This window comes from Leiobunum rupestre, chromosome 10 (assembly GCF_980474605.1).
Source record: "Leiobunum rupestre chromosome 10, qqLeiRupe1.1.hap1, whole genome shotgun sequence".
Classification (NCBI taxonomy): domain Eukaryota; kingdom Metazoa; phylum Arthropoda; class Arachnida; order Opiliones; family Sclerosomatidae; genus Leiobunum; species Leiobunum rupestre.
In genome coordinates, this window is record NC_143393.1 from 22,983,533 (window position 1) to 23,000,708 (window position 17,176).

At 34.8% G+C, this 17,176-nt stretch overlaps 1 protein-coding gene across 3 annotated transcripts in view; it reads left to right on the forward strand.

Moving 5' to 3' along the window:
- The window catches only part of LOC149925079 (dorsal-ventral patterning protein Sog-like), a 193,349-nt gene that overhangs the window by 133,546 nt on the left and 42,627 nt on the right, over nucleotides 1–17,176 (forward strand). For all 3 annotated transcript variants that reach the window (XM_090160406.1, XM_090160407.1, XM_090160408.1), the window contains exons 8-10: nucleotides 13,909–14,046; nucleotides 16,689–16,792; nucleotides 16,870–17,014. In XM_090160406.1, the coding sequence (XP_090016532.1) occupies nucleotides 13,909–14,046; nucleotides 16,689–16,792; nucleotides 16,870–17,014 (387 nt within the window). The remainder of the gene's footprint in view (nucleotides 1–13,908; nucleotides 14,047–16,688; nucleotides 16,793–16,869; nucleotides 17,015–17,176) is intronic.

Consider the following 17,176-nt stretch of genomic DNA (forward strand, 5'->3'; position numbering starts at 1 on the left):
AAAAACAACGTATTTGAGTGCACTATAAATTAATTTATTTATTTTTATATTGCACTCAAATACGTTGGTTTTATTTACTCAAATTATCATATAGGCTTAATTTAATAATAAATAGAAAATTTGTTATTAGACTTAAATTATTTTCGGTCTGTGACAGAGTGAACTCTTATTTCTTTAGATACTGAAAGACGTTCTTTCGACCATATTTGGAAAGTCTTAAGAATGTGGAAACATTTATTTGTAAAAAATTCGAAAGGTCGACGTATTTTTAAATAAACAATGCAACCAGTGACGTAGCTAATAATAATAGCATAAGTGTATTATTAACTTATTACGATATTAAAATAAAATTGTTTAGTAATAGTAATAATAGTAATAATTCTAGAAGTAATAGTAATAATAATAATAATTCTAGAAGTAAAAGTAATAATAGTAATAATTTTAGAAGTAATAGTAATAATAGTAATAATAGTAATAATTTTAGAAGTAATAGTAATAATAGTAATAATTTTAGAAGTAATAGTAATAATAGTAATAATTCTACAAGTAATAGTAATAATAATAATAATTCTAGAAGTAATAGCAATAATAGTAATAATTCTAGAAGTAATAGTAATAATAATAATAATTCTAGAAGTAATAGTAATAATAATAATAATTCTAGAAGTAATAGTAATAATAATAATAATTCTAGAAGTAATAGTAATAACAGTAATAATTATAGAAGTAATAGTAATAATAGTAATAATTATAGAAGTAATAGTAATAATAGTAATAATTATAGAAGTAATAGTAATAATAGTAGTAATAGTAGTAATAATAATTATTATTTCGCAAACGCTTTGCAGGCAACCCCAGAGACAAATCCTGTTGTGGGCGGTTACCAGGACACTAACAAACACATTAAATAAATAACAATAAAAAGTAAAATTAAAGTAAGTTAAGATAATACTTTTAAGACAAAAAGAAAACAATAAAAAATATAAATTGAAATAAATTAGGAATTTTGAACAATCCAATCGGTAAATAAGAATTCCGATACCATCGAACGAAATTGATATCTTAGGAAGATTTTATCCGGTATCTAGCCATGGATTGATAGCAATATAAGGGCCTCTACAGCCATGGCCCCGGAATTTGGGGGGTCCTTATTTACGCCACTGAACGCAAATTAATGTATTCAAAAGTCGCTTGACGACTTAGGCCTAAGGTGGCGCCTTGGGTATTTTTTTTTAAATGAACCTTGGTAGACTGACGCAACATTATGGGGAGGAAAAATAGAGATTTTGAATGAGTTGTTAACTCAAGCATTCATAAAAGCGTGGGAATACGAAAGAACTTGAGAGAGAGAGATGGGGAGGGGGGGGAGTAGAAAATGAAAGTTGAATTGGGGACTCGGCGACGAGAAAGGGTTGAAAAAGTAAAAAGGACAGAAATGTGGAACTCGAGTTTCCGGTGTGACGAATGAAGACAAAATCGTTTTTAATTGAACAAACAGTTTCGGCTGGCGACGCTCGGACAATGGGGATAACAGTCATAAAAATATGGACATCGTACAAATTTTACAAGCTTTCAGACAATGACTAGGCCGATGTCGCCATCCGAATTTAACATCCGGAAGTATGCCTTTCATTTTTCGAATTTGTCACAATTCTCGAAAATACGTTCCCGCGTATTTTAATAGCTCCTTTCCGATGTTAAATAAGCCTCGGTCGGCGTTTAATTCGATACGAAAGACATTGTTGAGGACACTAACGCCATCTCTTAACCATTTCGTGTCCTCGTATCCTCGCGCCGTTTCCGGTGGAGAATTATCCACGTCAGACATTCCAAATAGTGGCGTATATAGTGCTCGGATTTCGATTAATTTTTATCCATGAATAAAATAAGCTCGGCGATATTTAAATAATATTTATTTAAATAACCAATAGTTGAATAAAAATTGTAAAATGTTTAAATAATCGAAAGTGAATAAGCCTATTATTTAAATAAAACAAACAATTATTTAAATAAATGCCACTTTGATTCAAATAAATGCTTGGTTGCGTAAAAAACATAATTAAATAAGTTAAAATGATATTCTTTTTACCAAAGTTTTTTAAATAAATCGGAAAATTTGTGGATAATGAATAAACAATTCCGAGCACTAGGCGTCTAGCAAGGAGTCTAGTTAATATTCTACCCGAACTTAATATGTCTCCGGTATCATATTTCAAAGCCGTCAAGACTAGGAATTCATTAATTTCGGCAGTTAGTAGTCCCGACCATTTCCAGGACTGCTACGCGAGTTGGAAGGAGAAGCCCTCTTCCGGAATTTACGAAGAGCCAAAGCATAGCGTCCTAATTAAAATTATACGGACGGAGTTTTAACATTTCAGGACGTAGTTTCAAATGTTTACACTATGTAGAGTCGCTCCATTAACTTTTGTTCACTTTGGCACGTACAAAGATTTAGCCATGCTAGTGAAAACTACTCTAAAAGGGACTTGTAACCAGGTCTTTTATTTATATAAAAAGAATTAACGTAGTCATCTGGTGTCATTCGAATAATTTAAAATAAAGGAAGACGGGCAAGACAATCACTTACTCGAGGTGTTTATTGCCGATTTTATTCAAAGTCGGGCGTTAGAGGTCGTGGACGGTTAATCATTCTCCATGTTTAAATTGATTTTTTTCAGGAAAAAAATGTAAACAAAGAAATTTACCAGTTAATATTTCGGAAAATGATTAAAAAACATGTATTATTCGTAAAATTTGAGCTTTTTATCGAAAAAAAACGTCGTTTTTCCGATTAATTTTACAAATTTATCAAAAAATTAATCGGATAATAGAGAAATATAAATTACCTGATCAAAACATTTTACGAATAATTTTGAGAGCTTTATCTATTGAATAAAAGTTAACCATCCCCGACCTCTATCGGGCGTAATGTAGATATATGAGAGATGAAATTTCTCAAAAGGAGACGTTGCATTACCCATTCGATTTGCCATGGCAACCGAAAATATTTTTGACCACTTAAAACAAAAAATCTCCATCTGAAAAGGCATGGGATATTCTCTACGAAAGTTTTTAAAAAATTTGAAAATCACGAAATGGGTAATTTGGACCACATTTAGGTAAATTTCATTAAGTTTGGGTAAATTGGAATATTTTTGGCTTAAAATTGTAATAATTTTTGGGTAAAATAAGGAAAAAATCTTATTTTTGTGTTAAGTGGTCAAAAACATTTTCGGTTGCCATGGCAAATCGAATGGGTAGTGCAACCTCTCCTTTTGGAAAATTTCATATATCATATAGGTCTACATTACGCTAGACTTTAAAAAAGCATGGGATCCTACCTAATAAATCACGAAATGGGTTAATTGGAACATTTTTCGGCTAGGACCCTGTGAAACCGAGAAAATCCCATGCTTTTTTAAATGGAGATTTTATTGTTTTAAGTGGTCAAAAACATTATCGGTTGCCATGGCAAATCAAATGGCTAGTGCAACGTCTCCTTTTGGGAAATTTCATCTCATACAGGTCTACATCACGCCCGACTTTGAACCAAATCGGCAATAAACACCTCGGGTACTCTCCTTGTTAGTCCTATGGTTGTACCTCGGGTATTAGCCTAGCTAATTATTATTACTAAAATTATTAACCAATAGGCTAAATAGCATAGCAAACCCGAACGACATCGTTAAATTTTAAAGGTTTATTGAAGCCCGAACTCATCCTAGGGGCTCCAATGGTAACTCAAACACTCGTCTTTTCTCCATATTTAAATCGATTAACAGTTGCAACGCAGTTAATAAAGCGGATAGAGAACTTCGAAAACAGACAAAACCATTAATATTAATCCGTAGCTCAATTTAAAAGTATATTTGTTAGCTATATGGAATAAGCTAAAAACCTCTTATTTTTCACCGCCAAAGGGCGCTGTTTCGACTTAAAACTATCACTCTTAATAGATAAGTTACGTAATTACTCGGAAAGAGACGATACACTATCGTTATATTTGTTTCTTGTATGTCGACAATTTTCAAAGCGTGGCTTTAGCGTCATTTGGGACGACGGACGCCGTTTCGTTGAACTCTAGGGAAAGCGTTACTGTCTCCCGCAGTGTCCCCCGCTCGAAATTGATGAAGTATAAACAAATTAAAACAATTAAGCTTAAATCGAACACGGAGTTCGTTTTAGCGCTGTCTCGGGGGGGGGGGGGGCATTGTTACTAATGGAATTTTGCGAATCGTAGAAACGCCGAACCATTTTAGTTCTTCGACTTGAAATAATGGAAAAATATTAAACTCTTGGCATGCCCCCCGTTTGTATTATCTCCGCTCCCTCTTCGCCCTTTCGTTACTGCCAAGTTAAATTGTCCCTTTCGGCTCTGTAACTCCTTGGGTGGTTGGTAGTTTTTGCGGTCGTTTTCAATTTGCGCCGCTTTTAGTTTAATTCGGAGAGGAAACTTATTGAATTGGGTATGGTTGGCTGTAGAAGTGGCCGGACTGATCCGGCATTTGATCCTGAGTTGTTAAATAACAAAAAATATCTAGATTTTCAACAATCACCAGATGGTGCGTGGATATTCCGTGAAGTTACCGTTCAATGTTCTTAGTAACCTAAATACGTTCTTGTTTATATAAATCAATGCGACATTGAAGAAATAGTAATCAGCTAAGCTAATACCCAAGAGACCACACAGGCTTATGTCATCTAGCGACTTATAATGCCTTTAAACAGGTGCCCGGCTACAATGCGTAGGAGGGTGATGGAAAGCCCTACACTCAAAAGGTGGTTTCTTTTCGCCTGCTCTCGGACTAAAAGTGTACTCTTTTTACCCTAAAACGTTTTATTCGCCTGCTCTCGGACTAAAAGTGTACTCTTTTTACCCTAAAACGTTTTATTCGCCTGCTCTCGGACTAAGTGTACTCTTTTTACCCTAAAACGTTTTATTCGCCTGCTCTCGGACAAAAAGTGTACTCTTTTTACCCTAAAACGTTTTATTCGCCTGCTCTCGGACTAAAAGTGTATTCTTTTTACCCTAAAACGTTTTATTCGCCTGCTCTCGGACTAAAAGTGTACTCTTTTTACCCTAAAACGTTTTATTCGCCTGTTCCGGGGATAAGAATTACTATGCCCCATAAACTATTCGCTTGTACCGGAGAATTAGGGCTACTCTTTTTACTCCATCTGGAAAGGAGGTGTAAAGGAGTAAATCGGATTTGGTCGTCTGCTAAAAAGGTCACAGGCAGCCATTTTGGAAAAACGATTTTACTCACTCCAAACTATTCGGAGTAAAATGACGTCATAGCCTTACTCTTCTTACCCTACTCCGAAATCCCGGAACAAGCGAAAAGACACCTACTATAACCGTTAACCTCAGCAAGTTTTGATGGACAGGGGAAACTGAAAAACCCCTAATCAGCAAAGAGATAACTAACAAACTCAAAGCGGAAGGAAATCTCAAAGTTAGCTGCGTTCTTCGATTACGCAGATCAGTTTTGAACATTGAATTGGGAATAGTATCTCTAGAATTACAGTTTCAATCTGCCTTCCACGAAACCAATTTTTAAAAATTGAGAACTGAGAACTCGCATTTGTCGGTGGCGCCATCCGCGGTTAGCGGCGGGAACTATATCCTATGAAAATGACTTTTTCCAATATTCCACCTTGAAAGTGATAGATGGCGCCACCATGTAATTATAGAATTAGTGTTGTTAATTTTCCGGAAAAATTTCCATAAAAGTTTCCGCAAATCTGAAAAATTAAAAATTGGAACATAAATTATTTTTTAAGGGTTTTTAACTTATTATCGATCTAAAAATCTAATAACAGTAAACATACTACAAAACATTAATAATGTTACACTGCTAATCAGTTTAAACTAGTCTAGAAGTTTTGTTTTACTTTTTGATTGGAAAAAATGAGGCGAAAATTCCTCTTTATTTAAATTTTCAAACAATATTAGACTAATCATGTAATGAAAACTTTTTTATTTTTTTCGAAAAAATTGCGGAAATGTTTCCGGAAAAAGGCCTCGATCATTTTCCGGAAAATTTTCCGACTTACAACACTAGATATAGAGTTGACGGCTGAGTGCACCGACTCGAAATTTCAGAATTTGTTTCGCGAAACCACGACTCCCGAACCCGGTACTCAGTGGCGGACTGGCCATAGAATGAACCTGCCCGATGACAGGTGGGCCCCTCAAACATGATAGCGTTATAATTGTTAAAGCTGGGGCCCTTTGTCTTCTGGCAGCCCAAAATATTAGACCCAGTCCGCCACTGCCGGTACTACTCCCAATTCTATGGTTCCGAACTAAATGTCGCGCTTATGTAAATCAGTCATATGACCTTGGCTATCTTGTAAACCTCATATTCGCAACTGGGTAAACGAGGTGGATGTGAAAGCCCGCTCTGAATGACCAGTTTGAGCGAGGTCCTTCGCCTTTGGGTTCTCGTTTTACATTTGCTTTGAGTAAGCCGCGCTCGGGGAAAATTAGCGTACTCGACTTTAAACCTTACCAGTTACCGCTATCAAAAGCTACAGGACCTTCGTATTTCATCGCTCTTAGTCGCGGGTAAAATTAGTTTCTAGTATGTCTCTTAATTTATCCTTTTTAATTTGGGCATTTTTTCTTTCGGATACAAATCGTCTACTAGCACGTAGTTTTTTTTTGGTCGCCCCTCCTTCCTCGTTCGCTACTAATTAGTCCCATCCGTCTCTGTCAACAGTGCCATCTAACGTAGGAAGTTGAATTTATTCTTCTAGTTTTACCCTCCAGTAATTGTGGTAAATTGGACTTTTAAAACTTTAAATGGTCAAATTTTGGGTGGTCAGCTCACGTGGTGCCAACGCTAATTTACGACTATTAAACTTAATTAAATGCGTTTCGCGGAATTCTGTCTTCCGGGTTCTAGCAGTTGGAAAAAAAGGTTGATTCCGCATTGCGAATTTACCCGATGTTGTCTTCGAGGTTCTCAACAGGTGGGTCGCGAGCCCATACCATTTGCGCTTTCGAGTGTGTTTAAGTAAACTTTTCTTGTGGCATATACAGGGTGATTCAAAAGGTTCTGCAAAAATTTGAAGGAGTTGTAGGGGGTGAGTTGAGACATTGCCCCCTGGATTAAGAGAAGGCCTAGAAATCGTTTTTCTACAGGGGGCGGCAAACATTTTTTACTCGCTCGCGAAACACTCAGTAGAGGGCGCGATTTCCAACCTTTATATCGAGACGATCAAGGCGGGAATTTTAAATTTTATCGCATAAGCCAATGCCCTTAAGCAATAGCAGCCGATCTTTCGCTGTCAGCCTGACTTGATGACGTCAAAATGGAAAGATCTAGGGCCATCTTTCGGCCAACAGATGCATAAAACTAAAATTGATTTTGCCAGTTTCAAAAATTCAACATCTGCCCATTTCTAGGCCTTCTCTTAATCCAGGGGGCAATGGTTGAGAAGTATGCCTGTTTTCCCCATTTTCCTACGATGAGTTAAAAGAGCGCCAGAGAGCTTCAAAGTGTGGCCTACTAGCCCCTGGAAGTAGGCTGCAACAAGCGCAAAACCACGCAACAGGGACTTTAAATACTTTTTAAGCTTACTTTTTAACGCTGGTTACCTCGATTTGCTTACAAAGTCCTTTTTACCTATCACACGAACCCAAACCTTAATGTTCGCCGTTCCCCGCTGCTTGGTTTTGCGCTTGTTGCAGCCTATTTCCAGGGGCTAATAGGCCACACTTTGAAGCTCTCTGGCGCTCTTTTAACTCATCGTAGGAAAATGGGGAAAAAACAGGCATACTTCTCAACTCACCCCCTACAACAATTAACATTCTTGCATCACCTTTTGAAACACCCTGTATAACGGATCTTGTAACTGGTAAAAAAGGATCGTTTAAGTGTCCGCTCTAGATATAGTGATGAACGCGGGCAGATGGGGATTCCGCTGTAAGAAACCTTTTCTTTGCGGGTGTATAGATGCGGCATTTGTCGACTGACTTATTGCCTTCATTATTCTTCTGGGAGGGATGCGAAATCTAAAAAACCGAGCTCAAAGTGAAGTCTTATCAAATCGCTCCCTATGTCCCGAGGCGGAATACTACCTAAATATTACTGGATATTTCATACGTGACATCTTGTTGGTCTCAAAAATGCCCAACCTGCAAAAATTTCTGATTCGACGATAAAATGGGAAAGTTTTTTTTATTATTTGTTGTTTTCGAGGTGGGATGGGATTCTAAGAAAAATGCCCTGAATATTGCCAGGCCATAATACTCGACATCCTTCCTGTTGGCGTATATTGGACGTGGGTTTAACGCTATTGATTTTCATATTTGGCATAAACCTAAAATGATCCTTTTTGGCGGGATGCAATTTCAGCCCAAGACAGATTTCCTATCCCCAGGCCCCACCCTCATTCTAGACGACGAATTTCATTTCTTTTTGCCGCCCAGCAGTACACGCGTCCCTTAGAATCAGTTGGGCCTGTATTCTGTACTCTCACGCTCTCCTCAGGGTCTAAATCTTGGTGGATCGGAAATTGGAACCTTCGATGGACTTTTGGAGTCTTCGTTAATATCTTTTGTAGTATTTATTGTTCATTCTACGTTCTCAAAAAATACCATTTTGAATTTTGAGTTTCTAGGAAACTATTTTGCATTTTGTGGGTTTGATATATGGAAAAACCTTTCAAAATGTTTTAACTCTGGTACCATTATCGCAGCTCTTATTCCCTCCCAAGTAATCATAGATGGCGATACCCAGTTACTCACTTACTCACAAGGAGACTACCCGAGGTGTTACGCACCGATTTTGTTCAAACTCGGAGGATTAGTAGACCTTCATATAACTTGAAAAATCCTAAAGGGATTTTATTCCATGGGCAACAGTTTTGCCATGGCAACGAAAAAAAATTTCGACAACATAAAATGGAAATTTTCCCATTGAAAAAACCATGGGATTTTGACCGATACCCCTGTGAAACATTTTACAAAATTGGAAAAAAAATAATATACCAAAATTATAATTTTTTTATAAAAATTGACGAAAAAAATAAAATTTATCACATTTTGATCGATTTTTTAAATATTTTTCACAGGGAAATCGGTCAAAATCCCATGTTATTTGCAATGGGAAAATTTCGATTTTAAGTTGTCAAAAACATTTTTCGTTGCAATGGCAAACCTGTTGCCCATTGAATAAAATTTTCAAGGTACATGAAGGTCTACCAATCCCCCGAGTTTGAACAAAATCGGTGTGTAACACCTCGGGTAGTCTCCTTGTCAGAAGCAGACGAACATTCGTACAGTGCCACCGCTTTATTTCCCACGCTGACTTCGAGGATGCTTTTCAAATCTCCACATTTATTATTAATTACTAATTAATAATAATAATTAATTAGTATTTAATCATGTTTTCCGCGTGTACAATAAATTCATTAATAAAAAGTAAACAGAGTGCATTTGCAAAAACATTGGTCTTTCATTTAAAGGGCAACACAAGTCATGATGCAGGTGAGAATTGTATCTGCGCATGAGCCAATCCCCCGTTAATTCCCAAGTGTTCTCTTTCCCTCAGACCCCCCCCCCCTTTAACGTTTCCATTCCCCTACCAGAGGCGCATGCGCTGATGTTGTTTTTATCTATAAGATATGACTTTCGTAGCCCTTTAAATATGTATTTGGAGCTTTATTTATGATGCGGTTTTGCAAAACTCATTATTTTGTATTTTTACAACATAGTCATTATAAATAAATAAATTTTGGGCAGGATAAAGTGAAATTGACAAAACAAAATCTCATTTATTTTCCATATTTTATATTTATCCTGCCTATACTTTTAAATTTGATTTACCGTCTAACAAACGCAATAAACCAAACCTCTATAAATATATTTTTTTCTTATAAAATCTAAACGTACCCCTTGAACCCCAACAACGACATGTATAAAAAAAAAACCCTTTGGTAACTTTTTTTTCTTTCTTTAAAGTGAATTTCTATTTTAACTTGCAAAAATTCTGACGAGTTTACGTGTCTTTATTTATAAAATTTTTTATCGAGCAGAAAGTGTTCTTTTCCGGGACTAATCTATAATCGGTTTATGCGAAGTTTTGGAGCGCTCCAAGCCAAGAGAAGAGATAACGAGTTGATTTTCCGCCCTGCAGAGGGACTTCCTTCAGGAGGGGATCTTTTCGTTTTATATTTAGAATCTATTCCTGAAGATGGCGCCTTGTAAAGTACACCCATAAACCACTTTCCCCGCCGCCGCCGCCACTGAGAAAATATTGATGTCAAGTGTTTCTCGTCTCTATCTCCTTTTTTTAAAGAACGTCTGAAACCTTTCAGTTCATTTCCCCCCTTTATTATAAGTAAAATAGTACGTATAAGTATGACACTGAACGAAATTTGTTAATGATCAGTCGGTTTGGAAAGAGTCCTAGTCGACCCTACACCGCAAAATATCAGCAGTTTGATGTAATTGGAAATTTCGTTTATTAATGACACGATATTAAAGAAATGTCTTTAAATTAAAGACACGATATTAAAGAAATTTCTTTAATTAATGACACGAGATTAAAGAAATTTCTTTAAATTAAAGACACTAGATTAAAGAAATTTCTTTAATTAATGACACGAAATTAAAGAAATTTCCTATTGTATCAATACCTGCTCTTAAAATATACTTAGTTTGAGAAGAAAGTAAAAAAAAATGTATACATTTCTGCTCTTAAAATATACTTAGTTTGTGAAGAAATTAAAAAAAAACAATTGTATAAATTTCTGCTCTTAAAATATATTTATTTTGAGGTGGAAACGGTTTTTTACCATTTACCACGGTAGCCGCGAGAATAGGTGGGGATCGGATTGATATCTTATTTTGAGTTAGTTAATGGATCGAAATTGTAATTTTTAGTTCGGAAATGTATTTTCATTTTCTCTCTGGGTGCAATACTGTGATTCGGAAATGGTCGGGAATGGATTTTGTCTCTCGTCCTAATACTTGAATCAGGATTGAGAATTTCGGGAATGGTCGGGAATGGATTTTCTCTCTGGTCGCCATAATTTAATCAGGATTGAGAATTTCGGGAATGGTCGGGAATGGATTTTCTCTCTGGTCGCCATAATTGAATCAGGATTGAGAATTTCGGGAATGGTCGGGAATGGATTTTCTCTCTGGTCGCCATAATTTAATCAGGATTGAGAATTTCGGGAATGGTCGGGAATGGATTTTCTCTCTGGTCGCCATAATTGAATCAGGATTGAGAATTTCGGGAATGGTCGGGAATGGATTTTCTCTCTGGTCGCCATAATTTAATCAGGATTGAGAATTTCGGGAATGGTCGGGAATGGATTTTCTCTCTGGTCGCCATAATTGAATCAGGATTGAGAATTTCGGGAATGGTCGGGAATGGATTTTCTCTCTGGTCGCCATAATTGAATCAGGATTGAGAATTTCGGGAATGGTCGGGAATGGATTTTCTCTCTGGTCGCCATAATTTAATCAGGATTGAGAATTTCGGGAATGGTCGGGAATGGATTTTCTCTCTGGTCGCCATAATTGAATCAGGATTGAGAATTTCGGGAATGGTCGGGATTGGATTTTCTCTCTGGTCGCAATAATTGAATCGGGAATGGATTTACTTTCTGGTCGCAATAATTGAATCGGGAATGGATTTTCCCTCTGGTCGCAATACTTGAATCGGGAATGGATTTACTTTCTGGTCGCAATAATTGAATCGGGAATGGATTTTCCCTCTGGTCGCAATACTTGAATCGGGAATGGGAATTTCGGAAATGGACAGGAATAAGAAAATGTCCAATAGAATGGGAATAGTTGTAAGACAAATATTTGAACGGTAGTGGTATGCGAATGGATATTAATTCAACGGGAATGGGTGGGAAAGATGTCGTTTCTTCTTCAAATGAAGCTGTAAAGTTTGATGAAAATAAATAGGCCTTAGCAGCTAGGTAAAATAAGTTGGAGCCGAAGATATCTAAGGCAGTTACAAAGGCTTTAAGCCAGGGTTCGAATTCAAAAAACCCAGCCCAAAAAAACCCATGGGTTTTTTGGGTATTACCCACTTAAAAAAACCCCATTCAATGTTTTGAATTTTAAAAAACACGAGTGGAAAATTTTTAGATATTTATTATTTTAGAAATTTAAAAATATTCTTACAACTTGTAAAGAACTTAAAAAGACTAACTTACTCAGAGTAAGATTATTATTACTTTTATTATCTAAACAACCTTATATCTAAATCTTTATAGAGTAATGGCACAAAGACGTCCTAGTACGTCACCCATGCTCTTTCCTAGAGATAAAAATTTGCGACCAAAATGGCGTCCATGGCCAAAGCTACAGAGTGTTACTACTCTATAGACTTTCACAAGGTTCATTGCCTTTTCACATCTAAAATTGTAAAATTAAATTGTTATTATATTTAATAAACATAACATATTTAGTAAACAATAATATATTTAATAAAAAATAATATATTTAATAAAAAATAATATATTTAATAAAAAATAATATATTTAATAAAAAATAATATATTTAATAAAAAATAATATATTTAATAAAAAATAATAATTTAATAAAAAATAATTTAATAAACAATAATAATTTAATAAACAATAATAATTTAATAAACAATAATAATTTAATAAACAATAATAATTTAATAAACAATAATAATTTAATAAACAATAATAATTTAATAAACAATAATAATTTAATAAACAATAATAATTTAATAAACAATAATAATTTAATAAACTAATAATTTAATAAACTAATAATTTAATAAACAATATATTTAATAAACAATATATTTAATAAACAATATATTTAATAAACAATAATATATTTAATAAACAATATATTTAATAAACAATAATATATTTAATAAACAATAATATATTTAATAAACAATAATATATTTAATAAACAATAATATATTTAATAAACAATAATATATTTAATAAACAATAATATATTTAATAAACAATAATATATTTAATAAACAGTAATAATTTAATAAACAGTAATAATTTAATAAACATAATATATTTAATAAACAGTAATAATTTAATAAACAGTAATAATTTAATAAACAGTAATAATTTAATAAACAGTAATAATTTAATAAACATAATATATTTAATAAACAATAATAATTTTATAAACAATAATAATTTTATAAACATAATATATTTAATATTTTTAAAATAAAAAACCCAATAAAACCCATAAATACCCAATAAAACCCGAAAAAACCCAAAAAAAAACCCACTGGGCTGGGTATTTAAAAAAAAACCCGGGGTTTTTTTAACCCTGCTTTAAGCAGCTCGTGAATAGCCCTTGTCATACTTACGTTAGCTATGTTATTTGTGTTATAATCAATCGAAGGATTCGTTTTGTAGGTTTTAACTTTCTTCACGCGAATGTTCGAAATAATTTATTCTTATCCCTAGATTTAAATGTTTTGTTATTAATCTCATAATTCTTATGAAGTTGATTCTTATGAAGGCGGTGAGGTTTTTTTATAGTCGTATGTTAAATAATTGCCAAAGAGATTTGTAAAGGATTTAAAATTAATAATACATGAAAAATAATTACAATTGATGAGGCATGAATTTCACGTTTATTTCAAAAGGTTTAATTACGAAAATATTTTGTTTATTGATATTTATTTTTAAAGAAACGTTCGATCAATCGTATAAATGAACTAATAATTATTTTATTTTTCAATCGGCAATTATTTGACGTTCGGGGTCGCGAACTCCGTGAAAAGGCCTGAATAACAAACGCGCATTCTCAAGGATAAATTGAGAAATGACTGGAATTGACCTTTTTTTTAAAAAAAATCTTTCTAGAAAACTACAAACATTGATATTTGCAAATTTTGTTTCTCGTTTTGGCAGAGGTATTCAGTTCCTTGCTGATTCCCGGTTCACCGACGAGCAAGGAGACCTTGGGCGGAGGCGGAATTGCAATCATTTACACTGAAGGGAACAGCATCTATCTAGACCTGGAATTCAATGGAATTTTTCTATTAACGGGTAAGTTAAAAGCAACATTAAGAGAAGGTTGCAGACCGATTCGGGAATTCCTTTCAGGGAAACAAACACTTAGATCGAAGCCCTTAGAGATCATCTAAAATGAAGGGGAACCACACAGGCCTAAATAAACTATAGTGACTAGTGCAGGCAATTCGATTTAAATATTTTTTAGTCGAACGATGCTTACTAAAGGGAACATAACCTGCAAAGCCGTCTTTACGGAAGACCCCTTCAATTTTTCAAATTACTCTGTACAGTGGCGCCAAATATTTTTAAAGCCAAAGGCAAGAGCGGCCAAAGCTGCAAACATTGGGACTATAACACCGAATAGAGAAACTAAGCCTAAATATTAAAAAATTAAAAACGAGTTGCGTAGCAACGGAAAGCCGAATAGGGGGAGAGTGGTGGAGATTAGTATATACGTAATGTTAAGTTAAAAGGAACCACCTATGGACTGCATTGTAAAGGATGATAAAATTGGCGAATAAGTAGATAAGTCCATTATGTAAAAGGGATAATAAAGCTAAACCCTAAATAAATTTGAAGAAATTTAAACTCGTTTTGAAATCTTTAATATTTAGGCTTAGTTTCTCTATTCGGTGTTATAGTCGCGAGCCAGATTTCCCGCACGGTACTGACGAGTCCCAAATAAAACGAAACCGGTCTACCGTTGGATTTTCTGGCTATTTTATTTTATTTTATTTTATTTTATTTTATTTTATTTTATTTTATTTTATTTTATTTTATTTAATTATTCACTCGAAGATCTATTTGGTCCGAGTTTCGCGTTTTTTGTTTGCTCGAAGACCTATCGGTACGAGCTATTAGTAAGTTTTTAAATTCCTTGAAATTTATTTAGGGTTTAGCTTTATTATCCCTTTTCATTATGGACTAATCTACTTATTCGCCAATTTGATCATCCTTTACAATGCAGTCCATAGGTGGTTCCTTTTAATTTAATATTCCCTTTAAAACATTCTGACCTCAAATTTGTGTACGGCGATAACTGTCGTAAGCCAACACGAAAGATTTAGGAATTTTCAACGTAGTTTCTGAGCAAAACGTAGACCAGACGTTTGAAATTAGTTATCAATCAATGAACTTTCGGCGAAGTTTACATCTTAGTGGCGCGAATTCAAACCTTCTGACGGAAGGGAATAAGTACCTACTGATTTATTATAAAAACACTTTATTTAAAGCGATGCTTTATGTAAAAACTATAAACAAAAGTTCAACTTTGGAAAAAATCGGCGTAAAAAGTAATACGGGAAAGTTAATATATTTGGTGGCTTTTCAGACTGGTGGCTCCATCTGGTAAAGCTCGCGCTATTAAAAACTCAACCTCTAATGGCGTTACCCCCGTGAAAGGTTCTATTCCCATTGACGTTAGTAGCTACAAAATGCTTCTTATGACTATGTATGTAGAAAAATTTCAAACATCGAAATCTTTTGAGTTATTACGCTTCCAGACTTAGAAGTAGAAGTTTAAGTGCTTATTAAGTTTTAAATCGGAAAGCCCCACTTAATTTGAAAATAAGAGCCACTCAAATTGGCTCTTGGCTAAACTTCGTGTGTAGGTGGTGTCTAGGAAGCGAATATGGCCAGGTAATTTATTGGAATGAGAACTTTACCGTCTCTAAGACTGGGACCCAAAAACCTTCCTACATTTTTTGGCGGTAAAACTCGACTTTTTAGCCCTGAGTCTCGCGGTATTTTCTCCCCTCCTGACTCTTCCGCGGTCTCTCCTCTTCATTACCAAATATTCGAGCATTTTCTCGTCTAGGAGTGTAAATTCCTAGGAAGATGAATGTCCGGGTTTTAAATGGCAGAACGCCAAATTGACTCTGGTTCTATTCCAACTCGTTAAGGCCCAACCGAGACCTTAGCGCCATCATCATTCATTCATTCATTCATTCATTTTTATTGTTAGAATATTTCGAGTGGAAGTGGTAAAGTGGTACAAGGTTGTAAGGGGCTAAGTCAGTAAGCCCCTCTTCGACAATCAAACCAATTAGTAAAAGTAAAATACAAAATCATTAATTTTATGTAAAAAAAAGTAATATTTAGAATAACAGAAGTGTATGAAAAAATAAAAAGTTATAAAAAAAATTATTCCGCTAACCGAAATATTAGCTTTTTAATTTACAATTTAAAATAGGTAAAATTATCAGTGATTTGTAAAGAAGGATTCAACGAATATTCAAAGTTTGGTCCCGTAATAAAATATAGAAGTAATTGTTTTAGTTGTTTTACAAAATTGTGTCCTTAGATGGAAATAATTACGTGTTACAGAGACCTTTACATTTTTCGCGAAGTGAAGACAGGTTCCAGAGAAATTATTAATTTCTTTAAAGGCCTAGTATTTCTTCTGGCTGTTTTCCTTTAAGTTTACTTCCCGCCGCTCAAATATCCTGGTGGTAGGCCAACGTGTTCCGCGGTTAGCCTACTGCCTACCACCAGGATATTTGCGTGACAGGAAGTTAACTTAAAGGAAAACAGGCGGAAGAAATCCTAGGCCTTTAAGGATAACAATAAGGCAGTTATAATCAAAAATTGGGTAGATCGGAAATTTCGGGAAGCAAAATGCCTACGTCCTAAATGGTGACGCGTGAAGTTTAATTGTTTCCTTTTGTCAACCGTAGACAGTCGAAACGTGCCCGTGTACGTGCAATTAATGAATACGACTGACGAGCAGCAGCCCAAAGCCGTCGAATCGAACGTATTTCTAATGAGCAAAGTCCATCCGGTAAGCCTCTACGACGAAGCTTAAATCATTCAGCCAATTTCTAAACTCTAATTAGTTAATATCACTCCCGGATTCAGGAATACAACTCGCACAGCGTCAAGATGGATTTGGATCAATCGGCCCAAATGCTGCTGTACGCGGGGAAATTAAGCTTGCGCTTATCCGCCAAGGACGACGCCATGTTCCTGCTCGGACGTATCACCGTCAAAGTTACTTGCAATGGTAAGTGGACATACGCATTATCCTACGTACTAATTACGCGTGATTAAAGGGAATATTAAGCATTGAGTTGTTAATATTAATCTAAAGGTCCAAGGTAAACGTCGGATTTCAGTATTTCGCGAAACAAGTTTTTAAAAAATAAGAATAAGGCCGTCTGCTCCC